At 53.2% G+C, this 25,610-nt stretch overlaps 2 protein-coding genes across 15 annotated transcripts in view; one reads left to right on the forward strand and one right to left on the reverse strand.

Annotated features, from left to right (window-relative positions):
• The first annotated feature begins 75 nt into the window (after positions 1-75).
• Positions 76-21,542, forward strand: TP53I11 (tumor protein p53 inducible protein 11). Of its 2 annotated transcripts, XM_080594337.1 has the most exons (8): positions 138-243; positions 8,236-8,409; positions 13,713-14,116; positions 14,950-15,008; positions 15,480-15,528; positions 15,960-16,056; positions 16,977-17,078; positions 18,137-21,542. In XM_080594337.1, exons 3-8 carry the CDS (start codon positions 13,988-13,990, stop codon positions 18,268-18,270), a joined length of 570 nt encoding a protein of 189 aa, XP_080450463.1. In that variant the 5' UTR covers positions 138-243; positions 8,236-8,409; positions 13,713-13,987; the 3' UTR covers positions 18,271-21,542. The 2 variants fall into 2 exon arrangements, with proteins under 2 accessions (XP_080450462.1, XP_080450463.1); XM_080594336.1 differs by lacking the exon at positions 8,236-8,409 and having other exon boundaries at positions 76-243.
• TSPAN18 (tetraspanin 18) overlaps positions 21,534-25,610 on the reverse strand; it is a 110,907-nt gene continuing 106,830 nt past the window's right edge. For all 13 annotated transcript variants that reach the window (XM_080594333.1, XM_080594322.1, XM_080594334.1 and 10 more), the window contains one exon: positions 21,534-25,137. In XM_080594333.1, coding sequence (XP_080450459.1) covers positions 25,090-25,137 — 48 coding nt within the window. In that variant the 3' untranslated portion in view covers positions 21,534-25,089. The remainder of the gene's footprint in view (positions 25,138-25,610) is intronic.

Consider the following 25,610-nt stretch of genomic DNA (forward strand, 5'->3'; position numbering starts at 1 on the left):
CCCCGACGGGGCGGCCGGCGGCGGCGGTGGAGGCAGCAGGGGGGTGGCAGCGGCGGCGGGGCCGCGGGCGGGGCCGGGGCCGCCCCGTCAGGCGGGGCGGGCGGGCGGCCGCGGTAAAGCGGCGCCGCGGCGGGGGCCGGGCTCAGTGTGCGGGGCTGCGCGGCGCCGGCCGCTGCGCTTCGCCCGGGTGCCCCGCAGCGCTCCGCCCATGGGGCAGCCGCGCAGGGCCCCCCCGCCGGGCCGGTGAGTGCGGGGACGGCGGGGGGGGTGACGGGGAGGGGGCGTGGGGGGCTCCCCGCGGAGCCCCGGGTGGGGGGCGTGGGGAGCGGAGGGTCCCGAGAGGGGCTGGAGGAGGAGGAGGAGGAGGAGGAGGAGGGAGCCGCCCTGGTGGTGGGGGCATCTCAGCCGTGGTGGGGGTGAGGGTGGAGGGGAGGCTGGGATGCAGGGGGTCCAGCGAGGGGACACGCACGCTGTTTGGTGACGGCTGCCTCCCCGCACCGCTCAAAGGCTGGGGTCCCCCGTTGCATTTTCCCAGGCAGTGTCCGTCCCTTTTTGCTCGCTGGTGAAGCGGTGGGAGGACCGCGGGCCCCGAATGGGTGCCTCAGGTGCCTGGGTGGGGAGGCTGCCACCCGAGCCCTGTGTAGGTTGGGAGGGCGGCCTCGATGGGTTCCTGTGGGATGCCAGGGATGGAGGGAGAGGGACAGGGCGAGGGCCGTGCTGCAGGATGGAGCTGGTGGTGAAGGGAGGCAAAATGGGGCGCAGCTCCCCATGGCAGGAGGGGAAGGTGGGGTGAGCCAGCTCTCAGCGGGCCCTGTGTCCCCGTCTGGCTCTACCCGTGCCACCTGTGGGCCTGGCTGTCCGCTGGCAGCCATCAGGCCCTCCAGGTGACTTCTACCCCAACTCAGCAAACCGGGCTGAAAAAGAAGCAGCACCTTAATTCAGTGCCCAGTCCTTGCAGCTGGAGTCCTCAGGCAGCTGCCCAAGGGCTGGGGCCAGCCAAACCCCAGCTGCTGGTGGTTAAATGGGTACCGCTTGATCCATCTCCTCTGTCTGCACAGGCTGTGAGGTAAAAACACCAGCAGCGACCAAAGCCTTGTTGACATAAGGGCTACCACCGGTACAGCTGAGCCATGAGAAATTACAGAGCATGCAAGAGCACTGGCTATTCTGGACTTAGAATAAATAACTTGCTGGGTAACTCTATCTGCGCTAAAGCAGAGTCTGCTGAGTAATGACGTTCAGGGCCCGTGGATGAGGAAAGTGTTCGCTTAAATAAATAGCAGTTACCCTTTAGACAGGGGAGCTTTTCCTCTGGGAGGAAGTTGTCTTAGGTCTTGGTGAAAACCAAAACCAAACAAGATCCTCAGACTGGGCGTGGAGGTGCCTCAGCTGGCCATAACCATTCCCAGCTGGGATGCATAAATACACCTTGTGGTGAGCACACGGTGGTTTGTGGGGGAAGCCACGAAGGTGTCTTGGTGCCCTCAGCAGGGGCACTGGGTGCTGATGGCAGCTGGGAGAAGTGGGATTTGTTTGCTTTTAGATGTCTGTCCTTGTTCTGCGCCTTGTGCAGAGCGAGGCAAAGGGAGCTTCTCTGCTTGGGCGGCTTGTCCCAGCCAAGAGGCTGAAGAGATGGCGTCTGCCACGTAGTCTCAAACTCAAAATCTTGAACTTATCCCTCCTGCTCGTGGACCTGTAGCGAGGATTTATTGCAGAGAGGAGTGGGCAGAAGAGCATCTCCAGAGACATGCTTTGGGTGGGATTGGAGGAGCCATAGATCTGTGGGAGAATAAACCAGAGAGATGCTCTGCCTGGGGTCTTCTGTCCATTTTGAGCTGCTGGAGGCTGGGGCCTGATCCAAAGGGAGATGTTTCTCTATTCTCAATGAGCGCTGAGCGCTACAGTGTGCAAAATGCCCGGAGTACATCCTCAGCTGGTGGTTGCTTGTCCTGCAGCTCTCTGAAGGTTGGAGTTAACAGTAGGGGATGTGCCTGGGAGGGACCATTCCACCCATTTTCCTTGGAGCTGCCTGGATAGTGGTCTGCTCCTTGCCACATGTGCGCTTGACGATGCCTCATCCGCTCAGCACCCAAACTTTTAATGAGAACTGCTCAAAATGCTGTCACAGCACAGAGCATCTCGCTCTGCGGCGGGCAGGATGGGCGCTCGCAGCACCGGGCTGTCCTGGCTGGAGCCGGGCGCCCTGCGGAGCTGGCACAAGTGAGAAGAGCCCAGTGGGACCAGGGGTGGGGGGCTGTGTCTTCCTGCTGCTATGTTTTTTGGTTTCAAGCCTTCCACGTCGCAGGGAAAAAATAATAATAATAATAAAAAAAAGGCACACGTGCAGCAGAAAGAGGTTGGGATTGTTTATGTTGTGATTTTGGCCTCGTGCCAGGGGGAATGGCTTGGTGACCTCAGCACTATTGGGACGTTATTTATAGAAAGATCTTCTGGGTTTTGTGTTTTTGACGTAGGAGTGCAAAAAAAAAAAGTCATGGGAGAAAAAGACCCAGTGTTGGCCCCCAAATACATCGGGTCTTTCTCCAGACCAGCAAAATCGAGGTGTAAGAGGTGACCAGGTGCTCCCCATTGCCGTCGCTTTCTGCCTTCTCTTGGAAAATGTGGTTTTGATTCTGTCCTGGAGATCACAGGCTCGCGTGAGTTTGCTCTGTGTTTGAAGGGTTATTGCTCAAGATGCTAAAAGATGTTCACAAAGACAGATCCAGCTACAGCTGAAGACAGCTTTGGAGTTAAAACACAAAGGGAAATGACAGATGACTTGCTGGCCTTCTTCAGTTTCTTCTGTCTGTGAAGCTCTGCCATCTGCAAGGGTTAATGCATCTCGGTGCCTTTCACTGCCCATCTGTGGCGCTGGTTGGTGCGGCTTCCCCCGCCTGACAGATGGGGAGCAGGAGGCTTAGGAGCTGTGTGGGGCCTTGCTGGATGACCCCACTGGAGTCTGTGCTGCCCCACAGCCCCTGCTCCCAGGGGTTAACCCTGCAGTAAACTTTCCCTCCTGGTTTCATGAGGTGCATACCTTTCTCGCTCTTGTCCTGCACAGTGCTTGGGTGCTCCTGGTAGATACATCCGCAGGTGTCTCTCTAGTCCTACGTGTGCAAAGCAGGAATTTCTTTAGCATGTTTGGGCATCGGTTTTGATGGGGAAATCTTTGCCTAGGCTATACCTGAATAATCTCTGCCAGACCTTGGTTTGTGCGCAGTGCTTTACCCAGCTCCTTCTGCGGGGCGAAACCATGGACCCAACACAAACAGAGCCTGTAAGGAAGCTCTGATCCAGATTCACCCTGACAGCCACTGTGGTTGCAGGGTTTGAAGGAGCAGAGATCTGTTGCCAAAAGGAGGAAGCAATCTAAATGATTGCTAGCGGGGTTTAGCGCTGAAGGTGAGAGGCTGCCTCTGATGGTGGCAAGCCCCATGCTCCTTTCCTGGATTTGACCCAATAGGCTCAGAAGGACTGGTAGCTGGCTCCTGGCTGCTGGGCTTCCTCGAAGTTGTTGTTAGAGATTTGATTTAAGATCGTTGAAGGCACTGAGCACGGGGAGAAAAGCAGTTAGGAATAAATCAAGCAGTGATTCAGTGGCCTGGTCCCCTGGGGAGTGGCATTAGCAGCACGAGTCGATGTCACCGGAGATGTGCGTGCTGGAGTACCAGGTCACACCGGCAGCCCGGCTGTTGGTCTGAAGGGATCCTGTGTTTGGAGGGAGATTAGTGAGAGTCCCCGCTGCAGCTGGCCGCTGCTGCCTGCAGGAGAGAAATCCCTGCTTTTCTTATTAAAATCAGGCAGCACTTAAAGCGCAGGGCCCGGGGCCTGGAGGAAAGCAGGTGCAGGCAGAGCACTACACAAAGGCTTGCAGCCGTGTCATTTTTAGCTGTATCCTGCCCGGGTTGAGAAAGTAAACAGTCTGAGGCCATGTCAGCAGCCGAACAAGAGACCTACAGAGAAAGCCCACAAATCTTCAGGAAACTCTGTGGGTGACTCAGCCAGTGTTTTTGTCTGGGTACGAATTCATTCAGTAACCCATGATGGCAGCAGAAGTGCTCTTTTGTGCTGGTGCCACCTCACGAGTGAAGTACAAACCCCTGGCCTTCGGTGTTTCGTGGTCGTGGAAGGACTTGAGCAGCTTTTCCAACTGACATGTTATTTCAGGAATCCCACTGCTGAGCCCCCAGATCCTCCAGCCCTTGTTAGATGCTGCGGCCTCCTTCTGGGCTCACATCTGGGCCCGCTGTCGATGCAGATTGCTGTGACAAAGAGCCGGCAGCTTTCCTGAGCTCAGCCAGTGCTACCTAGCCCATGTTCATCGTGGCCAAGAAGATGCCTTGAGTCCAGCCCTCCTGGCCACTCTGCCTCGCTGCACGGAGCTGCAAGGCAGGGGTGTGCTCGTAGAAATGGCACTCGGTATCGTTGGCAGTAAAGGAGCCTCAGGAAGGAGGCTATTCACTTAGGAAACTATGTATTTTAAAGGCTCCTGATTTTTAAGTCCCTCTGAATCCTGTTATCGAACACTTAATTTTAGCTGCCTGGCACTTAATTCAGGGTTATGTTCCAGAGAGACAGAAACACGAGCTGCCTCCTGCAAAGAGGAGAAGGAACTACAAAACAGCAGCGCTGAGTCCAGCGGAGCTAGGCGGCGTTGGGTTTTCACAACCAGGCATCTGACATGTGAAAACAGCTACATTTTCTTTGTGTTTGGGAAAGGAGTTGCTGTAGAAGCCGCTTAGCAGCAATAAAGAGCACCCGAACTTTGCTTCACAGCAAGCAGGAGTCTGCCAGGAGCCAAAGGCGATACCTGATGGGACTGAAGAACTGGGGCCATCTGTGTGCTCCTTCCCAGGTCGTTTTCACGGTGACTGAGAACGCACGCTTGTGAAGAGCAGACACCTGTAATGCGCCCTCTCATCCTCCTCCCCTTGTGCCCAGTGCAAGCATTTGCTCATTGCGGTGTGTGAGCATGTTCCTGCCTTGTCTGCTGGCATCAGCCCAGGTGCTGCACACCACGGGTTCAACAAGCCCCTTCCGCGAGCCGCGTCTGTGTGCCCTTCAGCTCTCTGGACAAGTAGCTTGGATTTAGGGTCGGTGTATGGGGAATTAGTAAAGCAGTTGAGCTCGTCGCCAGCCAATTTATTCCCTGCTCCACATTTCCGGGCGAAGCGAGTGCCTTTCGTCAGCACTTGCAAAGAGCATGGGGGAGGAGAGACCGGCCTGCCGTCCCCAGGGCCACTGCTGCGTGTGAGTGGCATTTCGGGCAGGGTAATGGGGAAGTGTTGACTAAAACGTGACACTTCTGTGCCGTGAGCAGGAGGCCGCGTTATGTGCTTGCTGATAGATATGCCAGGAAAGCAGTAAGTGTGCGTACACACATCTATGCGTACACAAGCTGATGGATGATGCTGGTATTACTGGGGCTTGCTGGATCCACGTGTCTGAGACTTAAAATTGTGGAAATAAGGGAAGGTCCTTGAACCAGCCACGATAACAGGAGAGATGTGGCAGTGCTGCATTTCCTGTGGTTGCCGATGTGCATCCTCCGTGGCTGTGACTAATGAGAGCGGGTTACTGAGGATGTAGCTTCTCCATGCCCGGCAGCAGGGAGGTTGTTGTCAGGTTTTCGTAGTCCCAGAGCGTGACTCTTATGAGATGTGCAGAAGTGATGTAGCGTTTGCTGTACTGAAAAGTTGAACACTAGGATCAGGAATTTGCCTTGCCCATACGTATAAAAGCAATGAAAACCCTTGCCTAACTCAAAGCCTGTGGAATAAGCCTTTCCAGAAGCTGATGCAGCCTGTCCTAAAATAGGCACCTCTGGGGGATGGCTCCCCCTGCCTGTTTCCCAGATAGCCAAAAATAGGGAGGTGAAGAGAACCATAGGTTCCTGATAGATTTCATGCTTCCCAGCCCCACTCTCTTCACTTGTGAAATGTATTTATTCTGTGCTAGGGACAAACCATCTTGTTGTGATCCTCGCAGCACACACGTGCTGGCCTTTTGTGGAAGCTGGAGAACCACTCTCACATCGGAGGCACTGTCTCTTTTTCAGTCTGCAGGTTCTTTATATTGTTTCCTTTTCCCGATGAAAGCTTTCGAAAGGGTACTTGTGTGCTGAATACCCACTGCTGATAATGCACATTATGAAATCTGAAAGGAAGGTTGAGATTAAATGTCACACACTTCACAGTCGGGGAATTCAGAGTCTTGTTGATCCGTGCACAATTCGGGGGCTGACAGCTCATGCGTAAACAAACGTGTGCACGTACACACACGCGTGCATGCACAGGGTGATTTCCCCTGACTTAGCAGCAAATAAAAGCAAAGTCAGGCTTGTATGAGCTGCTTGCTGGGGGGGTGAAACAGCATTTGTGGGGAAAGGCTCTGGGTTTGTTGGGGCTGCCCTACTTGTCCTCCTTCTGTGGCACTGCCCTGAGCTGTGGCTGTTGTGGTCTTCTGCAAAGGGGTGCACTCTGCCAGGAGGGTCTCCCGAGAGCCGCTGGCACATGTGCAAGGGCAGTATCCTTGAAGAGCTTAGGTGGTGGCTTTGTTTTTCCAGGAAAAATGGGAAAATGGAGGAGAGAGGGGTCAAATGATTGAGTTGGGGTTGCATGGAGGGCCAGCAAGTGCTGGCTTGTGAGTTAGCGAAGCCTGCGGTTGCTCTTTTCCCACGTAGCTGGCTATTCAGAAGTTTCCCTCTTCTAAATCGGTCCTATCTCCTGTTTGCCCAACACGGGGAGTTCTGCATCTAACATTTTTAGCATTAACCTGTTGCTATAGAAACCAGCAAGGTGTCAGAGGGAGATTTTTGCCACTCGGGGGTAGGCTACCAAGTAGCTGAAGTATGTGTTGTACTGGGAGGCCGTCCCCATCGCTTTTTTGCTAAGCAACTCCCCGAGTCTGTCTGTGCTTATTTGGAGTCTGAGGAGCCACGAGGGAGCGATAAACCTGAAGTTGCAATTGTGTGCAGATGAGCAGGGCTTAACGTTGGCGAATTGCTTAGGGAGGAAGTGGAAAATGTGGTCCCAAGCTGCAGGTGAGGGCTCCGAGCGGTGTGCGGGGTGGTTGGGGCCGAGGGATGAAAGCTGGCATCTGCCTCCTGTGCAGCAATGTGGTTTAACAGGACGTGGGATGTGAACGTGTAGCATGAGATGCTCTGTAACGTAGGGTTGGTGAGAACTCAGCTGTTCACTGATGGCCACCAAGGCCACCTCCTGCCAGGCCTGACTTACAGGACTTCTGCGTTGTAGAAGCAAATTTGATTGCTTGCTCAACGGGAAACTTGAGTCCTGAGAGGGTCTACGTGTGTGGGGCTCAGGAAACGACCTGATCGGACCAAAAGGCAATCTCCCTGCTTAATGCAAACTTATTTGTCTGCCTGTTTTTCCCTGCTTGTGTGTGCCTTGACTGCACATCTGGTCATATCATGGCAGAGGGTAGCAGAAGAGGAGCCCTTTTTTAAAGAACAGAGTAAAAACCTGCTGGTGCTGGGGTGCTCTGAAACAGCCGTTCTCGGACCGGGGCTGCAAATCCATGTGCAACACAGGTCAAAAGTCTGCTTTTAGGGTGCAGGAGTGGTCCGGCTGTATTGGTTTCATCTTCCATTTCGTATGTTTGTGGCCATTTTCGTAGCCTCTAAATTGCGGTTATTACATTGTGTGGGGTAAGCTACTGGACTGCAGATGCAGAAATAATGTTGGTGTAGATGCAGTTCGCCGTCTTTTGAGGGAGACTCCATCAAGAATGGCTTTGAAATTACAGTCCTTGGCGATGACGCACAGAGGGATGTTGCCCTCGCATGTGGCGGAGGGCACCAAATCTTCCTGATGGTAATTTTTTTATTATTTCCTTTTTGAGTTCTGGAAAGGGGCAGAGCTGTAGGGTGGTTGGGAGGAAAGGGCATTGGCTTCCTGGGGAGTGCACGAAAGACAATTGTTGAGGGTTTGAGGCTGGATTTGTTTTGTGGGGGGATGATTTTTTTTTTTACTGGTGCTTTTTTATTTTTTTTTTCATTTTGTGTGTGTATATATAGTTTTTATTTCTGCTTCTAATGTTTCCCTGTAGAAATCATCTGCAGGACAGATGGCCCGCTAAGCTGCTGGGACTGTCTCCCACAAACACCTGTCTAAGGCAGCTGGGAAATCAAAGATGAATTTTTGTCTTTTAATGCTCTTAAAGGAAAACGGCGCCTGTTCCTGATGCATTTTATTTCCTTCCACATCCTCCCAGCTCCCTTGTGTCCTGCTGAACTCGAGCGCTTGGGATGTTCAGCTGATGATGCCCAAGTTGTCTGAGTTACCCAGAGAGGAGTAAATGCACCAGGCGTGCCTGGCCGAGCGTGCTGGATGTGTCAGACAGCCCGGCAAGCTGCTGCTGGCTGCAGGACAGCATTTCTTGTCCGAGGTGAGCCCAGCTGCTCTTGCTCGCCGTTGGTGTGTTGCTGCAGGTGGTACTTAGCAGGACCGGGGCTGCTGGGTTTAATTATAGCTCCTGTCTGAGACACTAATAGAGCAACAGAGCTTTTCTGTCTTCTGCTGGGGAAACCGAGCACTTCGCAGCTTTTGATTGCCGTGTAACACTTCCCGTGACATGGAAAGAAACTTTCCTGTTCCCTCTGCGAGAGGAAATTGGAAACCTGTGGGCAGTGAGATCCTGGAGCTGAGATGCAGCCCGCAGACTGCGGCTTGGCCTCGGTTCGTGGTGCTCCTTGGGATAGGATGTTTCTGTCTCCATACTGCCCAGCCTCACCAGAGCCTCGTCAGCCTTTTATTCTTCTCTCAGCCCCTGTCCCATCCATTTGCCAAGGGAGGGTGTGTCTGAGATCCCATGTTTCTCCTTCCCCCCTCCTTACACAGACGGGCATTACCCAGGTGCAGGCAGCCCCCTGTTGTCTCTGCAAAGTCCCCCTTCAGCTAAGGATTAGCTGGGGTTAGCCCTGGGTGTGTGTGTCTGAGGTGTCTCTGTGTGGTTTGCAGGTGGTTTGGGCTTTGAGGTTTCCTCTGGCTTCTCTGCAAAAGATGGTCTGGAGGCACAGCAGAACGAACGTGCCTTTTGGCCTGTGCCTGCTGGAGCTGCTTAAGGAAGCAGGAGGGCTGTGGCAGAGCCGGGGGATGAACTTGTGGCAAGAGATGGTTCCTGCTGGCATTGCAGAGGGACTTCTGGACTTAAAGGGCAGGTTTTCATGTGGGAAAGGAGTCCCATGTACCAGGCAGGTGAGAAATCTGTAGTATCCCTGTTGCGTGGGTGTACGGACTGTGCCAGACTGGGCAGGAGCAGCAGTCACGTCGTACTGCCACGCTGGCGGAGTGCTAATTGTTTCTACTGCCTGAGCATCCGATTATTTCGGCTGGATCAGGTTTCATTCCCCGTAGCTCCCTGAAGCTTCCTGACCTGCAGAATTGGTTTGGGGAGTTTCTTTTTGCTAGGCTGGTGAACTTCCACTCCTCATCCTGGGCAAGGGTTGCTGTGCATTCCTCCCAGCAAAAAACGCCAACGATCCTGTTACTGTTTGAAGATGTTGGGAGCAAAGCCGTGTGCCGCAGCTGGCAGGGAGGATATCCACAGGGAGGTGGGGAGAGGGATGCTCTGCCTCAGCTGGCTGGTGGCAGAGAGGTCTTCATCATCCGAATCCCAGCTCTGGAGAGAAATCTAGGCAAAGAGCTGGCTCACGCACCGTGGGCTTGGGATGTGCAGCCGCAGAAATACAGCATGGGATGGCTGTACCTTGGTAGTTACCTGGCTCGGGGGTCTCCTCCAGTATTGATATCCCAGGGAAACTTTTATGAGGTTGTTTGGATAGGATCCGTAAAGGTGCCTTGTGGCTCTTGGGTGTGTGTTTTGGGTTAGACACGGGATTTATCTTGTCCCTTAGGATTTCAGAGTCCTCAAGTGTCAGATTTTGCTAACTGAGAGATTTTCTGCACTTACAAGTGAGCATGCTGAGACTTCGTATGTGTGTGTAGGGAAGGTGTCTTAGATCCCGCTTGATGAGGCAAGTCAAAGGTTTGCAGGAGCCAAAGTAACGAGTACCTCTTTGGATCCTGTCTTCAGTCTCCTGGTGTTTCCAAAGCGGGGATGCCATCTGTCCCTAGGGTGCAGGGCTGCAGTGAGGCGAGATTGTGAGGCACCAAGATACTTTGGTAATGAGCCTCTTGGAAAAGAAGAGGAAAGAGAGGACTTTGCACATACTGCTTTCTGTCAGGCAGCTCTTTCCCTTTCTGACTGGTCTTGCTCTTGCACGACTGCTCTGACCTGTGCCCCCACTGCCTCTCTTCTTTGCCCTGCCCCTGTGCTTGAGCCTAGACTTTGTCTCTGGCCGTGTAGGTGCCTGGAAACCTCTCCTGGGGCCTCCTGCCCTGGGTCTTGCTTTCTGCTGGGCGGTGGGGCAGCAGGCATAGCTCAGCATGGGGGAAAGGAGCTGGCTGCTGTCCCTAAAGATGGATCTCTTGCTCGCACAGCCTCTTGTTTGGAGACATCTGTTCCAAAATTGCAGTAATTAGGATGTAAACATCTGTGCTCCCTTGCTGGGTGCCTTGGCCACTGTGGCTGCTCCTGTGGCATCAGGGATGAAAAGCTGCTCCATATGGCACGGCTGCCTCAATCTTCCCCCCGCAAGCCGGCACAGTGGAGCAGCTGAAGGGCTGTCTGTTGCGATGAGAGGGAGCGGGGCAGGATCTGTCCTGGCCAGCCTGCCGGCCCTTCTGCGGGAGCTGCTGGCAGGGAGACCATTTAGCACTTCTGCTGCCATCTCTCTCTTCCCCTGACGCAAGAAGGCATGGTTTTACTCTCGTGGCTCAGTTCCCACACCGGTGACATGCCTGTAGCAGCGTTTGCCTCTTCAGGTTGGGTGAAGAACACCCAGGGCTTGCAGAGCGCAGTGGTGACGTGTGGTATTGTACAGGGGCAGTGCTGCATCTCCGTATTTACCCGTGTCTCTCAACCTGTGCTCCATGAAAGGTGCTTGGGCATGGCAGGTTCCCCATCAGGCTGCTGGAAAGAGCCTATGTCCACTGCAGGAGTATAAGAACTTCTTGGTCAACATCAACAAATGAAGGTGGGCTCGAGGCCTTGGGTTGCCTCTGGCGTGTTGACTTGAACTCTGAAACCAGAGCTTGGCAGGAGAGCAAGTCTTCTCCCTGGCCTCAATGTGGCAGAGCAGACCAAACTTATGGCCAGGGTAAATGTACTAACCTTTCACTCGTCATCCCGGTTCAACTCCAGTTCATCTTTATTATCACTTACCCTGCTGGCAGACTGGGAGTGTCCTCAGACCCTTGGAGCGAGCTTTGTGGTGCCCCCACGAGCAGCAGGACACCTCTCTCAGCTGCTCAGCAGCAGCATCCCGAAGCTGTAGGAACAGGGGCTGGTCGTTCTGTTGCTGCACCTTGCTCCTCACCAGACCTCCCTCGATGGGCACGCAGCTCTGGCTGCCGAAGCATCGTCAAACATCCTCTCCTTCTCCTCTCCTCTCGCTGGGAGGGAAGCAGAGATGCTGGGGGAAGAGCTGTGGAGGTGGGGAGAGATGGAGCTATCTTTAGCGTGGCACCGGTGAGGTTTCTTTGCACCACGAAGCAGTAGCTGTCACAACTGAGTACAGTATGCAAGGGGACAGATGCCGAAAGAAGCCTGTGAAGAAAAGGGATGTTGAAATTTAAATAATAATAATAAAAATCTTTCAGCTTCACATGGGCATTGCCAGTCACTGAGGGGGGCAGAGGAATTTCCTCTATGCAGTGATTAATGTACGCAGCCACTGGGATGCTCAGAAGGAGGATTGAGGAGAAAATCACGACAGGAGGAGGTGGAGGTTCCCTTTTGAAAACGCACAGGCTAATAGAAAACATCCTCCAAATTCTCAGTGTGTCAGGATACATTAATGTAAGTATAACGCTTTCAAATGCTCAGCGTCTTCTATCCGAATGTCATCGAATTAGTGCTAATGCATTTGTTAGCTCGTTATTCATTAATATTCAGTACTCATTAGACTGGCTCTTTCCCTGGAAGATGGGGATAATGAGACGTGGGATTGGCTGCAGGGCCGTGCCATAGCTGTGCTTAGCACAGTGGGAGCGTGGTTTTTATGTAGCAGAATGGCCTTCAGTGATTATTTTATTGGTGTTTCTAGCTGGCTTATCCTGTCCCAGTTCCTGGCCACTGGTTTACCACAAATCAGTGGAAATTCTTAATGGGAGAGCAATGTTAATAATGATGTGGATAAATTTCTACCAACTCATGCCCCGAAGGCAACTGGCAAACGCAGTTGATGAAGCCAAATTTTGATCTGTTTGCCTGTACTCAGAACTGCAAAACTGCCTTTGTAATCACAGAGCCATTTATCTCTCGCAGCCTGCGAGTCCTCCCTTTAAGCCCTACCACCTTCCTTTACTTCATGCCCTCAGGATGCTCTAGATCTGAAGATGTCTTTTTTCTGCTTTCCCTATCCGAAAGGGTCTTAGTAAATGTTTGAGCATTGGATTCAGTCGTTTCGTTGTCACAGCGAGTCCTCTTAGATTTGCATCACAGGAAGATTTATGTTGGCATGCCCTGGGAGCCTGCCGAAGTGACTGGCTGCTCGCGCGGACAAAAACGGGAAAGTTTTCCTGGGAGATGCAAACCCTTCGCGAGGCAGCGGGAGAAGGCTTGTGTGCGTGATGCCAAAATAACTGACACCTCTCGTTTCATTACTCCCCGGAGACTCGTGAACTCTTTAGACACGAGCATAAATTCTGTCCTCGTGGGACAGCCATGGGAAAGTGCAGCTGGGGCGAGGGATTGCCTGTGCCTGAGCCCTGGGCTTGTTTGGACCAGATGAGCTGTGTCTGGTGCCCGGGGGGGGGGGGATGACTTTTTTATGGGTCTCTTGGAGGGTGAAGTAGCAAATGGAAAAAAATGTTTTTGTGTTCAGTTGAGCCGAGATGAAAGGAAGACAAATTGGGAGGAAGGACTTTGTGAACTGAGAGTTTCCAGGGTTTTATGACTGGATAATGATAGAGTGATTTTTCAGGGACTCCTGACACCTCTACACGTACAGGAAAGTTGTCTTTCCCACCTTAGCTTCTGTCAGCTACCTCTATCTTGTTCTTTTCTTAGTATTCCCAGTATTTGTACTCTATTTGCTGTCATCTTCTGTTTCTCAGGAAGCAACATGTTGTCAAGGAGGATCTTGCCTCTGGTTTCTTGTAGCTGTAGGGCTGGTGTGCCCTGGCTCAGCGCAGGGGCTGCAGCGTCTGGGGGGGGGAAAGACAAACGAACGTCTGAGACCTGCATGGCATTTTGCCTGAAATGGCAACCGAAGGGTGTGATGTATGGCAAGGAGAAAGTCATTAAATGATGCTCTGCTTTTTGTCTTCAGTTCCTCTTGTCTGGGAAGTGTTTAATGATGCTTAATTGCCCTAGTCTAGGAAGCAGCAAAGAGGTACCACGCTCCTAATGGGCCATGGACACTGCCTCATGCTGGGATGGGCTGGAGCGTGGTTTGTAGGTCAGGCCCACTTAGAGCACCTTCTGGCGAAGCTCGGGGCTGTGCTCAGCACGGAGGCGCACACACGAGACATGCCGATGGGTGGAAAGCTGGCGCTCGCACCATTCCCCTGCCCCTTTCGCAGGGCTGACGGCAAAAGCCGGGGTGAAGGGTGTGGGGCAAGGGAGCATTTCAGTGCCTCTGTCCCCACACTGCTGATGATTTGGTTTTGTTCCCCCTCTGGCAGGTCACGGTGACGGCCGATGCGTTGCTCTCAGACCGGGACAGCTTCCCCACAGCCCGCGATGGGCCGCCTGCAGCCGGCCCCCAGCACCCTGCCCTAGAGCGGGCCGATCCTCCCGCGCCGGGGCGATGAGGAGCTGTCTGCTGGTGTAGCAGCAAGATTTCCGTGCTTTTAAAAAACTTCTGATGCTCTGTACCCTGCGAGGTTTCATGTAAAGCGCTTCCTGCGGCCTCTCCCCTCAGCTGTCCCGCCGGCGGGGCAGAGGCCCGCGCGCCGCCATGGCGGCCAAGCAGCCGCCGCCGCTGATGAAGAAGCACAGCCAGACCGACCTGGTGAGCAGGCTGAAGACGCGCAAGATCCTGGGGGTCGGCGGCGAGGACGACGACGGTGAGGTCCATCGCTCCAAGGTGAGGGGTGTTGGGCAGGGAGGGGTTCCCCATCCCACCGCGGGGTCCTCCGTGCTGCTGTCCCACAGCGAGGAGGCCACTGCTGCGGGAGGATGGCCAATAAACCTGTGAAATGTCGCCTGCTGGCAAACCTCAGCATGTGGAAGGCCCCTGGATAAAACCTGGTTAATTTTTTTTTCCAGCATTTACCTTCTGCAGCCTCTCTGGCAAAACCAGAGCTCCCAGCTCCGCCAGGCTCATGCAAGGGCTGCCGTGACAAGATTAATGCTGCCCTTTAGCAGAGACGGGCCGTGCAGCCTGGTGGAGGCACAAAAGCCGCCTGAAACCACTTTTCATAGTAACGCAGCGAGCTCTGCCTTTAAGTTGCTTTAATCCACTGGTGAAATGTTATTGTCGAGACACCCATTAGCTAGCTTGGAGCTGGTGGTACTAGCTCAAAGCTCACCATAGTCCAGCACCGTGCCCTGGAAACCGGGGCAGCGATTAAAGAGGCATGGCAGCACCTCTCTGAAGAGGCCCGAATCGCAAACAAAGGCACACAGTCTGTTTCAGCAAAATACCAGCGCTGGAGAACAAGGACACGTCCCTCAGGAGCCCTGTCCTGAGTGCCCCCTGGAGAGCTCGCTGGCAGGATGCTTGCTTACAGGGGAGCCGACATGGAGCTTGCTTACTCCACCCCGCGCTGAAATTCCTTGTCCTCATCCTCTTTTCAGCCATCTTAGAGATAAACTGCTACGTGGGGTTAAGATACGTGTTGTCTGGTCTGAGGTATGTGGCGTAAAGGCTGGGGAAGGGTCTGCTCAGTCACCTTGTGCCTTTTGCTTGAATTTCAGATTAGCCAGGTCCTGGGAAATGAAATCAAGTTTGCTGTCCGGGAACCCTTGGGGCTCAGGTAAGACATGAGGCCACCTCAGAGCAGGGCCATCAGAGGGCTGTTGGCCACAGTGTCCCTGACACCAGCTCTGTCCCTGACACCAGCCTCACTGCTCCATGCAGGGGCTTCTCAGGGCTGCAGGAACATCCTGGCTCTGTTTTCTTCCCTCATAAACCAGCCTGAGGGCCATGAGCTCCAGTCCCTTGGCAGGAGCTGGGAACCACAGAGAAGCTCTCTGTCCTCTTTGCAGGGCCGGTTCTCTCCTCTGCTTGGGTGAGGGGGGTTCAGCTCTGTATTGGTAGTGAGGCTCGAGCCAGCAGTGTCTGGGGAGCCACGTCTTCATGCAGAAGACCCAAGGCTGCCTCATTTGGGTGAGGAGGGAGGACAAAGGCTAACAACCATGCGGACAGCTGGGAATGCATCGTGAAGCAGGGGCAACAGGCTCACCCCCATGCTCACTCTGGGCCCTCTGTTTTCCCTCCTGTGCAGGGTCTGGCAGTTGGTCTCCGCCATCATGTTTTCCGGGGTGGCCATTATGGTAAGTGAGGGCTGCAGTCCTGGGCACCACCAGCTCCTGGATGCCACAGCGTGGCTCCTTAGCTGTTTATTCCCCCTCCTCTGCCTTCAACAACTGCCGCTGCGTTCTTGTGAGAGGCCTTTGCCCTCTCTGCGTCTCTGTAACGGGCTTGCCAGCAGTGTCCTTGGCCGCTTGTTCCCATTGCCAAAGTCTGTTTTCATTAGCAGGTTCATAAACCACACACAGCACGGCAGCCTCGGTCACAGAAGCCGGCCTTGAAGCCAGCAGCCGACACACTGATGTTTCTCGCGCCTCCTTAATTCCCAATTTCCTGGCCGATGGTTCTGGTCACATCATGTCTCAGTGTCAGAGCACCACTTTCCCCTGCCTGAGACAGCACATTTTGATGGCTCTGGGAAAGTGCTGCTGAGTCTCTCCCATGCCTCTGCCAGGCCCTCGCTTTCCCTGACCAGCTCTACGACACCGTCTTCAACGAGGAATCGGCGAGCAGCAAGACTCCCATCCGGCTCTATGGAGGAGCCCTCCTCAGTGAGTGCTGTGCCAGTATCTGGGGTGTGATGCTGCCCTGTAGAGCAATGGGGCGAGAGGCCAGAAGTGCAGGAGCAGACAAATTCTGCGTCTTTGGAAACCGCTGCTGTTTCCGAAGGAATTATTTGTTACGGGTCTCTGGTAAAGCTCAGCCTCTGTTGCTTTTTCCTAGCAAGGTCTCAGGCTCCCCGCACGTATGGTAAGAAGTGCTGTGCACACTGAATACCTGGGGGAGTAGCTGCAAGTACCCCAGCAGAGGGGGATTGCAGATGGGCCAGGAAATGGGGTGAGGGGGTCTGGGCTGTAGCTGGGATCAGGCTGTCCTCATGGGAGCAGAGAAGGGGCAGGTGACAGCATCCTGCGAGTGCGGTGCCCAGGAGGGCCTCTTGTATGGCACAAGAGACTGGGCCAGAGGAGAGGGTGAGGGGCTTGAGGGGAGCCTGGAGAAACCCTCTGGAAAAGAAAATGGGTGGAGGAATGAAAACACAGGGTTGCTTAGCTCTGCACCCTGTGCTGCAGCCACTGCTGCTCCCAGGCCGCGAGGGAATGTGTTTGCTGGGTGCCCACCCAGCCTGGTCTCAGGCTGGCACAGTGCAGAAGGACAGGCGGGTGCCTGCAGGGAGTGTTTTTGGAGGGGTGGCTGGGCTTGAGGGCAGGCAGCCTGGGTGGGATGCCCTTGGACTGGTGTGCTGGTGGCTGGCTGCTTCCTGCAGGCTGCAGCAGCATCTCGTGGGGACGGCTGGAAATGCAGCAGCCAGGTTGGGCTAGGGGAGAGCGCAGCTTCTGGCTGCGCTGCTTCCCTCTGCATCCCCCCGTGGGGGCCAAAACGCTTCACCTGGGGGGCAGGCAGGCGGGTGGGCTGCCCCTTCCTGGTGGTCCTCGCCTTCCCTCAGGGCAGCTGTGCTGCTGTCCCTCCCCAGGCATCTCGCTCATCATGTGGAACGCCCTGTACACGGCTGAAAAAGTCATCATCCGCTGGACCCTGCTGACGGAGGCGTGCTACTTCGCCGTGCAGTTCCTGGGTGAGTAGCTGGGCTGGGCCGGGCAGGAGCAAGCACGGAATGGGGGCGTGCTGTGTGCCCACGCTCAGGGTGGGCAGGAGGGAGTGTGCGCGGCTGGCGCATCCGTGGTGGCACCCCAGCTCCAGATGTCCCCGTGCTGAGACCCATCAGTGTTACAGAGGGCTCCTTGGCCCTGCTGGACTGTCAGAGAGAACCTGGCTCTGGGCACACTTTCCCGGCCAGCTGCTCTCCGTTTTTCTTCCCTGTGGGATAGCCTCTGCCTTGGGCTGCTCACTGCAGGGTGCCCAGGACATATCCCTCTGCCAATTCATCTGTTTTCCTCCCTAAAATGTCCTGGCCTTTGTAGGCAGCACAAGTCACCTCCTGGAGCAGACTGCCTAGATTCTGGGGCTAACAAGAGAAGGCTGTAGTAAATTACATTAAAAGGGGGGGGGGACCTTCAGTCGTGCCAAAAGATAGAATAATAGTTCAGCTGATTTCTAGGGGGCATGTCTATATATAACTATGAAGGTTTTTGTTTTTTTGTGTATGTGTGTATTGGCTGTTCACTCACTGTGTTCTAAGGTAACTTGTATTATTAACCAAAAAGGGAGCTGCTCAGAAAACAGGTAGTGTGAGTGGACTATACATGTTTTATTCATGCTCCTACGTTTGACAAATATTTATCAGCACTGGAGTGGTTAAACCACAAAGCAACATGCAGATTCCACAATGAAGACCTGAGCAAATGGGAAACTCACATCTGCTCGAGTTCATGTTTCAGGGTGGCTACCTGAAGGCAGAATTGCCTTTAGGGAAGTGTTTCTATAAACAGGACCGCTGTGGCCCACAGGCCTGTGCCTAATTTTAAAGCTGTCAAATCAAGCTGTGTAAGAGCCCGTGTTGCAGGTTTGCTGAGTGTGAGACTGGGCCTGCAGTGAAAGCTTTTGCATTCACAAGTCTCAGCGGGTCCCTCCAAAAAGCTACATTAGAGGGCAGCAGAAAACAGCTCTATGCTGCTCAGATCCGTTTGTTTTTCATCACCAACCTCTGCCTTATCTCCCTTCCTTCTCCTCCAGTTACCACGGTTTCCCTGGTTGAGAGTAGCCGGATAGCCACGGGTGCTGTGCTCCTCCTGGTCAGCCGAGTCCTCTTCGTTCTCATCAGCATTTATTATTATTACCAAGTTGGACGCCGTCCCAAGAAAGTCTAATTCCTGGGCTTTTTGTCATGGGAAGGGTGGGAGGGGGGGGTTGTGTCGGTAATTTTGCATTTATAATTATAACTTTTTTTTTGTTAGTCCCTTTTTGTTCTTAAATGGTTTCCTTTTCCACTTACCGGCATGAATCAGTGTGTAACCCGATGCTGGTGGCAGAGCCAGGTGAAAATTTGGGGAGAGCAGCGTCGTGCGGGTCCCCCCCTACCAGCCCCTCTGCGGGAGGCAAGCGAGGAGCGCGAGGAAGGCTCAGGGAGGTGTACAGGCCTGGCAGCCTCAGGGAAAAGAGCCGGTTTCCCGGGGGAACTGGCTGACGGGATCACAGGCTCTGAAACCATTGAAAAAAAAGCACAAAACAAGAAACAATCCCTGAGGAGAGAGGGAGTTAAGGCAACCAGTGAAGGACTTGGCTACTCCCCCGGTAAGCGTTGCACCTGCCTGTTGGAGCGTGTCCTCGTGTGTACAGCCTGCGTCCCCTGTAGCACGCACTTGCTGTTCACCTGGCCGGGAGCTGGCTGTAGCTCAGTGCTGTGTCTGAATTTGCAAACAGCTGTGTTTTCCTTGCTGCCAGAGGTGCCGCGCCGGCTTTATTTTTTTCAGTGGGTGCTGTGCAAATCTTGGCAGGAGAGACAGCGAAAACTCCTGGTTTGTTCCCTTTGCAGGGCTAGCACTGGGAACAGCGGTGCAGCTTGAACTACAGTATGTGAGAGGCCAAGGAGGCTGTTGGGAAAAGCCTGCTGAGCACAAAGACATCCCTTTGCTTGGGACGTTCTGTGACGTTTCTAAGCTGGGCTCCTGTCCCCTTCACCCCGGAACATTTCCTATAACCGCAGCCCTACTGATGGTCACAGCAGGGGTAGGTGTGAGGCAGAGGGCCTGACACTAGTGGAATAGGGGCTGGAGACTGCTGTGGTTTGCAGTAGTGAGAGCAGAGTGAGCATCAGTGCGGCTGCTTGGGTTAGGCTGCAGCCTCCAGTGAGAGGAGTCCTGCTGCAGGAGACAGTGTTCCAGCTCTGCTACAATGTGGGCATCATGGCATCTCTCCTTTTGGGACTAAAGGACCAAAGTTCATGGCATTACAATGCTTAGGACACTACTTAACTGGGATGAAGAACAGCAAGGCGTGAGGGGACATATGAAGGCTTTGTTGTCCTCTAGTGCAATCAAGGCAGGATGTATGTGCTGTACTAGTCAGTGGCCAGTTTCTCCAACACCTACGAGGCTTAGCAGCAATGGCTGCCTATTTTCCTAGTGCTGTCCTTGCGGATTATCCCTGTCCACAGCTGGAGGCTGCATTTTTCTCTATGGGCCTAAAGGCAGAAGGGCTGTGTACAGGATATGGACTTCTTATTCAAGTGCTACTGTAGGTGGGATCAAAGCATGCCCTGGAGTAGAGCTGATGTCCCAAAATCCTGGTAGAAAGCTGCCTCCACAAACAGAAGTGCTTGTGTGACCAACAGACCTCAAACCACTGGTGAGACTGGGATCCATGGCTGTTTGCTGTTTAATACCTTAGTATAGTTAGAAGAAGCTAGCGGGTAGTTACTGTATGGTGTGTTAGTGTTTTTGGCGTTTAGAAGCAGCTGCATCAACTTGGGACACTGTGTGCAGTGCACCTACTGGCCATGCAAAAATGTGTGTCAGGTCAGAAGTAGTGGGACCAGCAGACTGGTTCAGTCTGCAACTGTAAGTAGTTTTTTCAATGAAATAAATCCACCGCAGAGGCAACATCCAACAGCAGACTAAATGCTGGAGCTTCCCAACGTCTCCCTGCCAAGCTGCTTTCAACATGTCCAAGATACAATAGCGAGCAACTGAAGTTTATATTTAAGAGGAGCCTTCCTGTTTAGGTGGAAGAGATGGGCTCTGGGAGGGAAACCTTTTCCCTGTGAGGCAGGAAATGATGATGTGCAGCCCACAGAATATCACAAATGAGAACGAAGGGTGCTGCATGTGGGAGCTGGAACGTGGCAGGCTGTGGCTGTTGCTCTCACCCTGCACACTCTCTGCATGGGCAGCAGAGGGGCGCGTGGCTTCAGTGCAGCCCTGCAGCTCTAAGTGTTGGTATAGGTAAGTGAAGCTTGATTCTTTGTGTTTTGGGGGTCACATGAATGTATACACAGACTGATCGGAGGGTTGGGGGTGGGAAAGACAAGTAAAACTGACCAAACCAAAAGCAATCTTACAGAAGGAGATGGAGGGGCGCCTTAACGCTGTACTCTCCCACCCATGTTGGCTGCAGGACCTAGGATCTTAGTTAAGCCATGACTCTGGGTCTGTGGAGAGGACTGCCTCAACAGGGTACCTTAAAATGCCATCCAGCAGGTGAAAGAAATGAGTCAGCACACAGGTCTCTTAAGACTTCTTGATGGTTAAGTCAGGTGGGGGTGGGCAATGAAAGCTTTCCCATGAAGCTTTAAATCAAGTGAGGTCAGATTCCTCTTCGGTTCCCTGCTTAGCAGCTGTCTGCAGAACTTAAAGCAGCAAGCCACTTCTCGTTTTGCCATTTGATGTCTGTCTGCAGCACTGCCAGAAACCAACTGTGGGTGTTTGTCTTCACTCTGATGCGAGCAGGGGAAAGGAGGGAGGAGGATGCTGAAGCTTTTGTACTGAAATGTGTCCCCGAGGACAGCATTTTCGGGACTGTGGCTGCAGGTGGCAGTTGAGCACATAATTTGGGATCAAAAGCCTGAGGCAGCGCTTCAGGCCCTTCTGCTGAGCGAACTCCATCTCCACGGGCCTGTTTCCTTATCTGTTCACATGTGCAGAAGGCTTTGGACTGCTGTCATCTCCCACGGGAGACAGTTTGCACTGGATTACCTGCTTGCAGTTGTGTCACGCTGTGCGGGGCTGAAGGTCGTGCTCTCCCGAGGGCCGTGCCCTGAGCAAGCACAGGCAGGACTGAGGCTGACCCCGCTCCTGCCGGAGAGCGACCCCAGCCTGGCATTCCTGGAGCTCTCGCTTCCGAGGGTGAAGAAAGCTCGCATTCACATAACTCTCTGCATCGCCTTATTTACGCCTAACCAACATCTGGCAAACTGGACCTGGTGACAAAAGAGAGGCTGTCTGTCTGTCTGTCTGTCCTAAGCCGGCCAATTCTTTCTGGTCAAGAGTTTTTACTTGGGGGGAAGGGGAGGAGAAGGGGACACGTCAGTTTATACCTCATTTTGGCTGCTGTACCTGAATTTATTCTTTCTCCTTTAGTAAGAAAGTGACTGTACTCAACACCAAACAAATAGTGAAAATTAAAGCCGTTTCACTTCACTGTCACAATATCTTTCTTTTATTTCTTTTCTTTTATTTTTTTTTAAGAAACGCACACAAAAACCGTGCAGAGAGTGCTTCAGGCTTGTGTTCTGGTTTATATTACCAAAAAAAAAATCCTTTCAATATAAAAAAAGCATTACAGTAGGGAATACGGGATAAATAAGCTCCACTATCTAATAAAAAGAACATTTACAGTTTTTTAAAATAGATTTCAAACATCATTATTTCACACGCAGCCCTTTCCCAGGCGTTTGTGACGGTCGTTTGAGCATTAAATAACAGCCGGGAGGCAGGGGTGCGCAGAGGGGCCATGGGCTCGCAGGCACAGACTGCTCTCCACGAATTACATCCAAGGTGCATGGGCTGTGGTCACAGTGCTACAGCAAAGGAGCCAGCAGCTCCCTCCGGTCCCTGGCCCACCCAGAGCTCTCCAGCAAGCAGTGACACTCGCTTGAGCCCCTGCTCCCAACAAAGCTGTTAAAAAACAAATACAAAAATACAGTTGTTTCTCCTGCCTACTGCTCTGAAAAGAGAAAAAGCTACTGTACAACAGAGGGGGCAGCCACGTAACCACTGGACAAAACCAACTAATTTACACGCTTTGCCGTACAACAGGAGTCTGGTTTCTGGGCTTGCTTGTTCATTAAATTCCCCTGGGAGAAATTCCTCCTGCCCCTTACCTACTTCCACGGGTCCTCTCAGATTTGCATGGATCTTTACAGCAATTTCCACCTCTCGTTTAAGATGTGCTGCCTGGCCTTTGCTTTGGTTTCAAGCTGTGTTCCCAGAGGCACGCTAGCCAGCTGCAGAGAGGAGTTGAAGTCTTCATCCAGAAAAGAGCAGAAGGGGGACCAGACAAGGTAAGAGAGGGGAAACAACTGTGCAAAGGCCAGAACAGTAGAACAAAGGATCTTTTGAAGACAGAGGGACAGCCCTTAGGGAGAGAGGGGATGTGAAAGAGCTAAAAAACAGAGGAAATAGTATAGAATTAGGAAAGCCAAGGAGAAATAAGCTTGCAGCAATCCTACCTCGGTCTTGTATATTTATGCCTTAGTGCACTGGATGCTCTGAGAGTTAATCCCCCATGTGAAGAAAACGTCATGAAAAAAAGGGTGTTGATTTTGTTTTTTAACTTCAACCCCGCCCCACCCTGCATAAATCGAGGTGTTTTCCTTCCAGGCTCTGCCCTGAGACAGCCAGAACTTCTCAAAACAACCTCAAAGGAAAACAAACAAACAAACAAACAAACTGGAGGGGTGATGGGGTGGCATTTTTTGCTTTTCCTGCTCACCTCCATCCAAGTTACTATCTCTGCTCACGGTTTTGTTCCCCCTTTGTGAATTGCTCTACCAGAACAATCACGGACTAGCTCCTGAGGCAGAAGCAGAACAGCTAAGCTTTCCTCTGTTCATTTGGCTCGTGCGGCGGCCCATTCATTCCCTGTAAGATCACTATATGCAACAGATTTTCCCTATCTTAAGAGCAGCACCTGCTGTCGGGTACAAACACTGCTGCTTTTTGGCTAGCAAAATTGTTTTCCTTCATTAAACAACAAACCAGAATTTAATGCTAAAATGCATCATTAAAAACAGGTCCAGAGGGAAATCGTTCAGAAAAGCTTTCCACGAGGTTTAATGCAACATCTGAGGCCACTCAGCAATCCCGGCCTCACTCCGTTGCTGCAATATACTCATGGCAGTGCAGGGGGGCTGCTGCTCTACCTGCCCGGCCCCCCTCCTGCTGCTGAGCAAATAAATCGTTGTTCTCAAATGAAGCCTGGAAAAGCTCTCACACCTCCTCCCTCTTCCTTCGTACCCCCGATTCCCCAACCTGGATATTTAGCCAGGAGCTTTGTTTACTACGAACCAGTCTTTCAGCTGCCTGCCACCCTGCCTTGCAGCCCCTGCACGTGTATCGGCGGCGCGGTGCCCCTGGGAGGGCTCCAAGGACGCAGAGCCCTGCTGCCTTCCCCCTCCGTAACCCTCGCCAGTGGTTACAGCTCTCAGAGGGGCTGGTTTAACTCTAAAAGCACTCCTCAATCTGCGACTGTGAGAAGGCCCGAGCTAAACAAGGAAACAGCCTCGCTCTGCTTGGGGGTGGACCAAAGAGTCTGAGGTCAGGGAGCGAGCTCGTGAGTAACGAAGCCAACAGGGGCTGAGGCTTCCAGAAGAGAGGAAGCCGTGACCCGTTTGGGTCGGCAGTCACCAGCGGCAGAGAAGCAGCCGGGGCGGTTCGGCCGCACAGAGTGCTCTCAGAGACGGTCTGGGGCCTCAGCACCACCTCGGCCTCTGACCAGTGCCCACTCCCAGGCACGTTTCTCAAGTTCGCTTCCAAACAAATCGGTAGATAACAACTATCTCAAGTGAGGAAATGCTCTCGACTAACACGCAGGCTAAAACAACTCTGACTTGATGCTTTCGTTGTGAGCCCATGGGAAAACCTCAGGGGAAATCCCCTGAGCAGAAGTGACGCCCCAAGGCGATTTAAGGCCAGCAGCAGGGGAGTGGCTGACAAACCTCAGCCTCTCCCACCCAGCACCGTGCCTGGAACTCCCCTTGGGGCAGGAAAGCATGTAGGAGTCCACTGCATGTATCTACGCTAACAGAGCACCACGAACTATTTTTTTGCAAGTACAAAGTGAAAGGCAAAGGCTGACAAGGTTTAAACGCTATTTCCTCCCCTTCTCAGGAAGGCATCAGTATCAGCTAATCTTGACCAGAGCCACCCGTTTTCCCAGGGGATGGGAACACAGCAGGTAACCACTTGCTCTCTTTTTCACAACAACAAACAGTAAATCTAAAAACGGAAAGGTAGGCACCAAATTCTTGACCATCAGCCAGCCTTAGACAAGTCCCATTTCTACGCGAGACTACTGTGCCCCTGCTCGAGGCTCCAGAGAAAAGCCAGACTCACTGAAGTGTTTGACTTCTCTGACAAGTTTCAGGTGATAGGGGCAAAGCTTCCACTGAAGCATGTGTGTCTTCATTTTGTGGCTGGGAATTAAAACCAGAATGGTGCAAGCAACAACTGCCTATTTCTTAGAGCCGCCGCCACCACCACCACTTGTTTTCAAACCCACCTGGGCAGTCACAGACTTCGGCCAACCTGCTGCCTTATCCAGCCCCCGCGTTGCTGTTCTTCAGTCCTTTGTGTCTAAAGCATGATAAAGTTGCAAGCAGCAGGCACAGCCTTGCGCTGACAAGCGGGAGAGGCAGTCGTGCTCCTCCTCCCGCTCCCCTCTGCAGGCTCTGTCCTTCGTTAGTGCAATCAGCTGCACTGGGCTCTTGCTCCACGGCTGCTGCGGGTGGCTCTGGGCAAGGGTCTGGTGTACAGTGTAGTGCACATCACCTCAAAGTTCCAGCCCCTGAAGTACAATCCTTTTGGTCATTCATATATTACAACCCTCTTTTTTTTTTTTTCCTTTTCCCCCCCCTACCCCGTTTTGTTAAAAAAAATAAAGTTTTTTGGATGTTTTCAGGTTTCTGTTTCTTCTGATTTTCCTTCTTTCTTCTGAGCATGTGGGGAATGTGTTGGTTCACAGGCCGCCTCTTACTGGATCCCTCGGAAGAGACACATGGCGAAGACCATGGCGAACAGCTGGAAAAGGGGGAAAGAAGAGGGCAAAACCAAAATGAAGAACCACAAGAAACAGCTGCATCTTCGAGAAGAATGGCAAAGCCCTCCCCAGCCCCAGGACCATTCCCATCCCTCCCTCCTGCCCAGCAGTCAGCGATGTGATGTGTCGAGAGGCCTCTTCCCACCACTCAGGGGAGGCTGTGGGAAAATGCTTTTTGCCTGCAGGGGATTCCCTCCCTTCCAGCTGGAACTGCTTCTGGCTGCAGCAGCAGCAGCCTGGTTTCATTCCCAAGCTGCCCTGGGTGTCACAGCGGAGCTCTGCGCTCCGCTGCCTCTGCCCAGGGGCGGGGGCGCACTCGTGGGGGGCTGCTGGGGCCCTGCCGAGCTCCCCCTCCTTTGCACAAGACGCGGCACTGGGGAAAACACCTGGCCTTGCCCCAGCCACGCTGTCAGGTAGCGCTCCTGGGCTAAGGTCCTGTCTGGTGGAAGCCTGT

Source organism: Anser brachyrhynchus (genome assembly GCF_964034855.1).
Source record: "Anser brachyrhynchus genome assembly, chromosome: 5".
Classification (NCBI taxonomy): Eukaryota; Metazoa; Chordata; class Aves; order Anseriformes; family Anatidae; genus Anser; species Anser brachyrhynchus.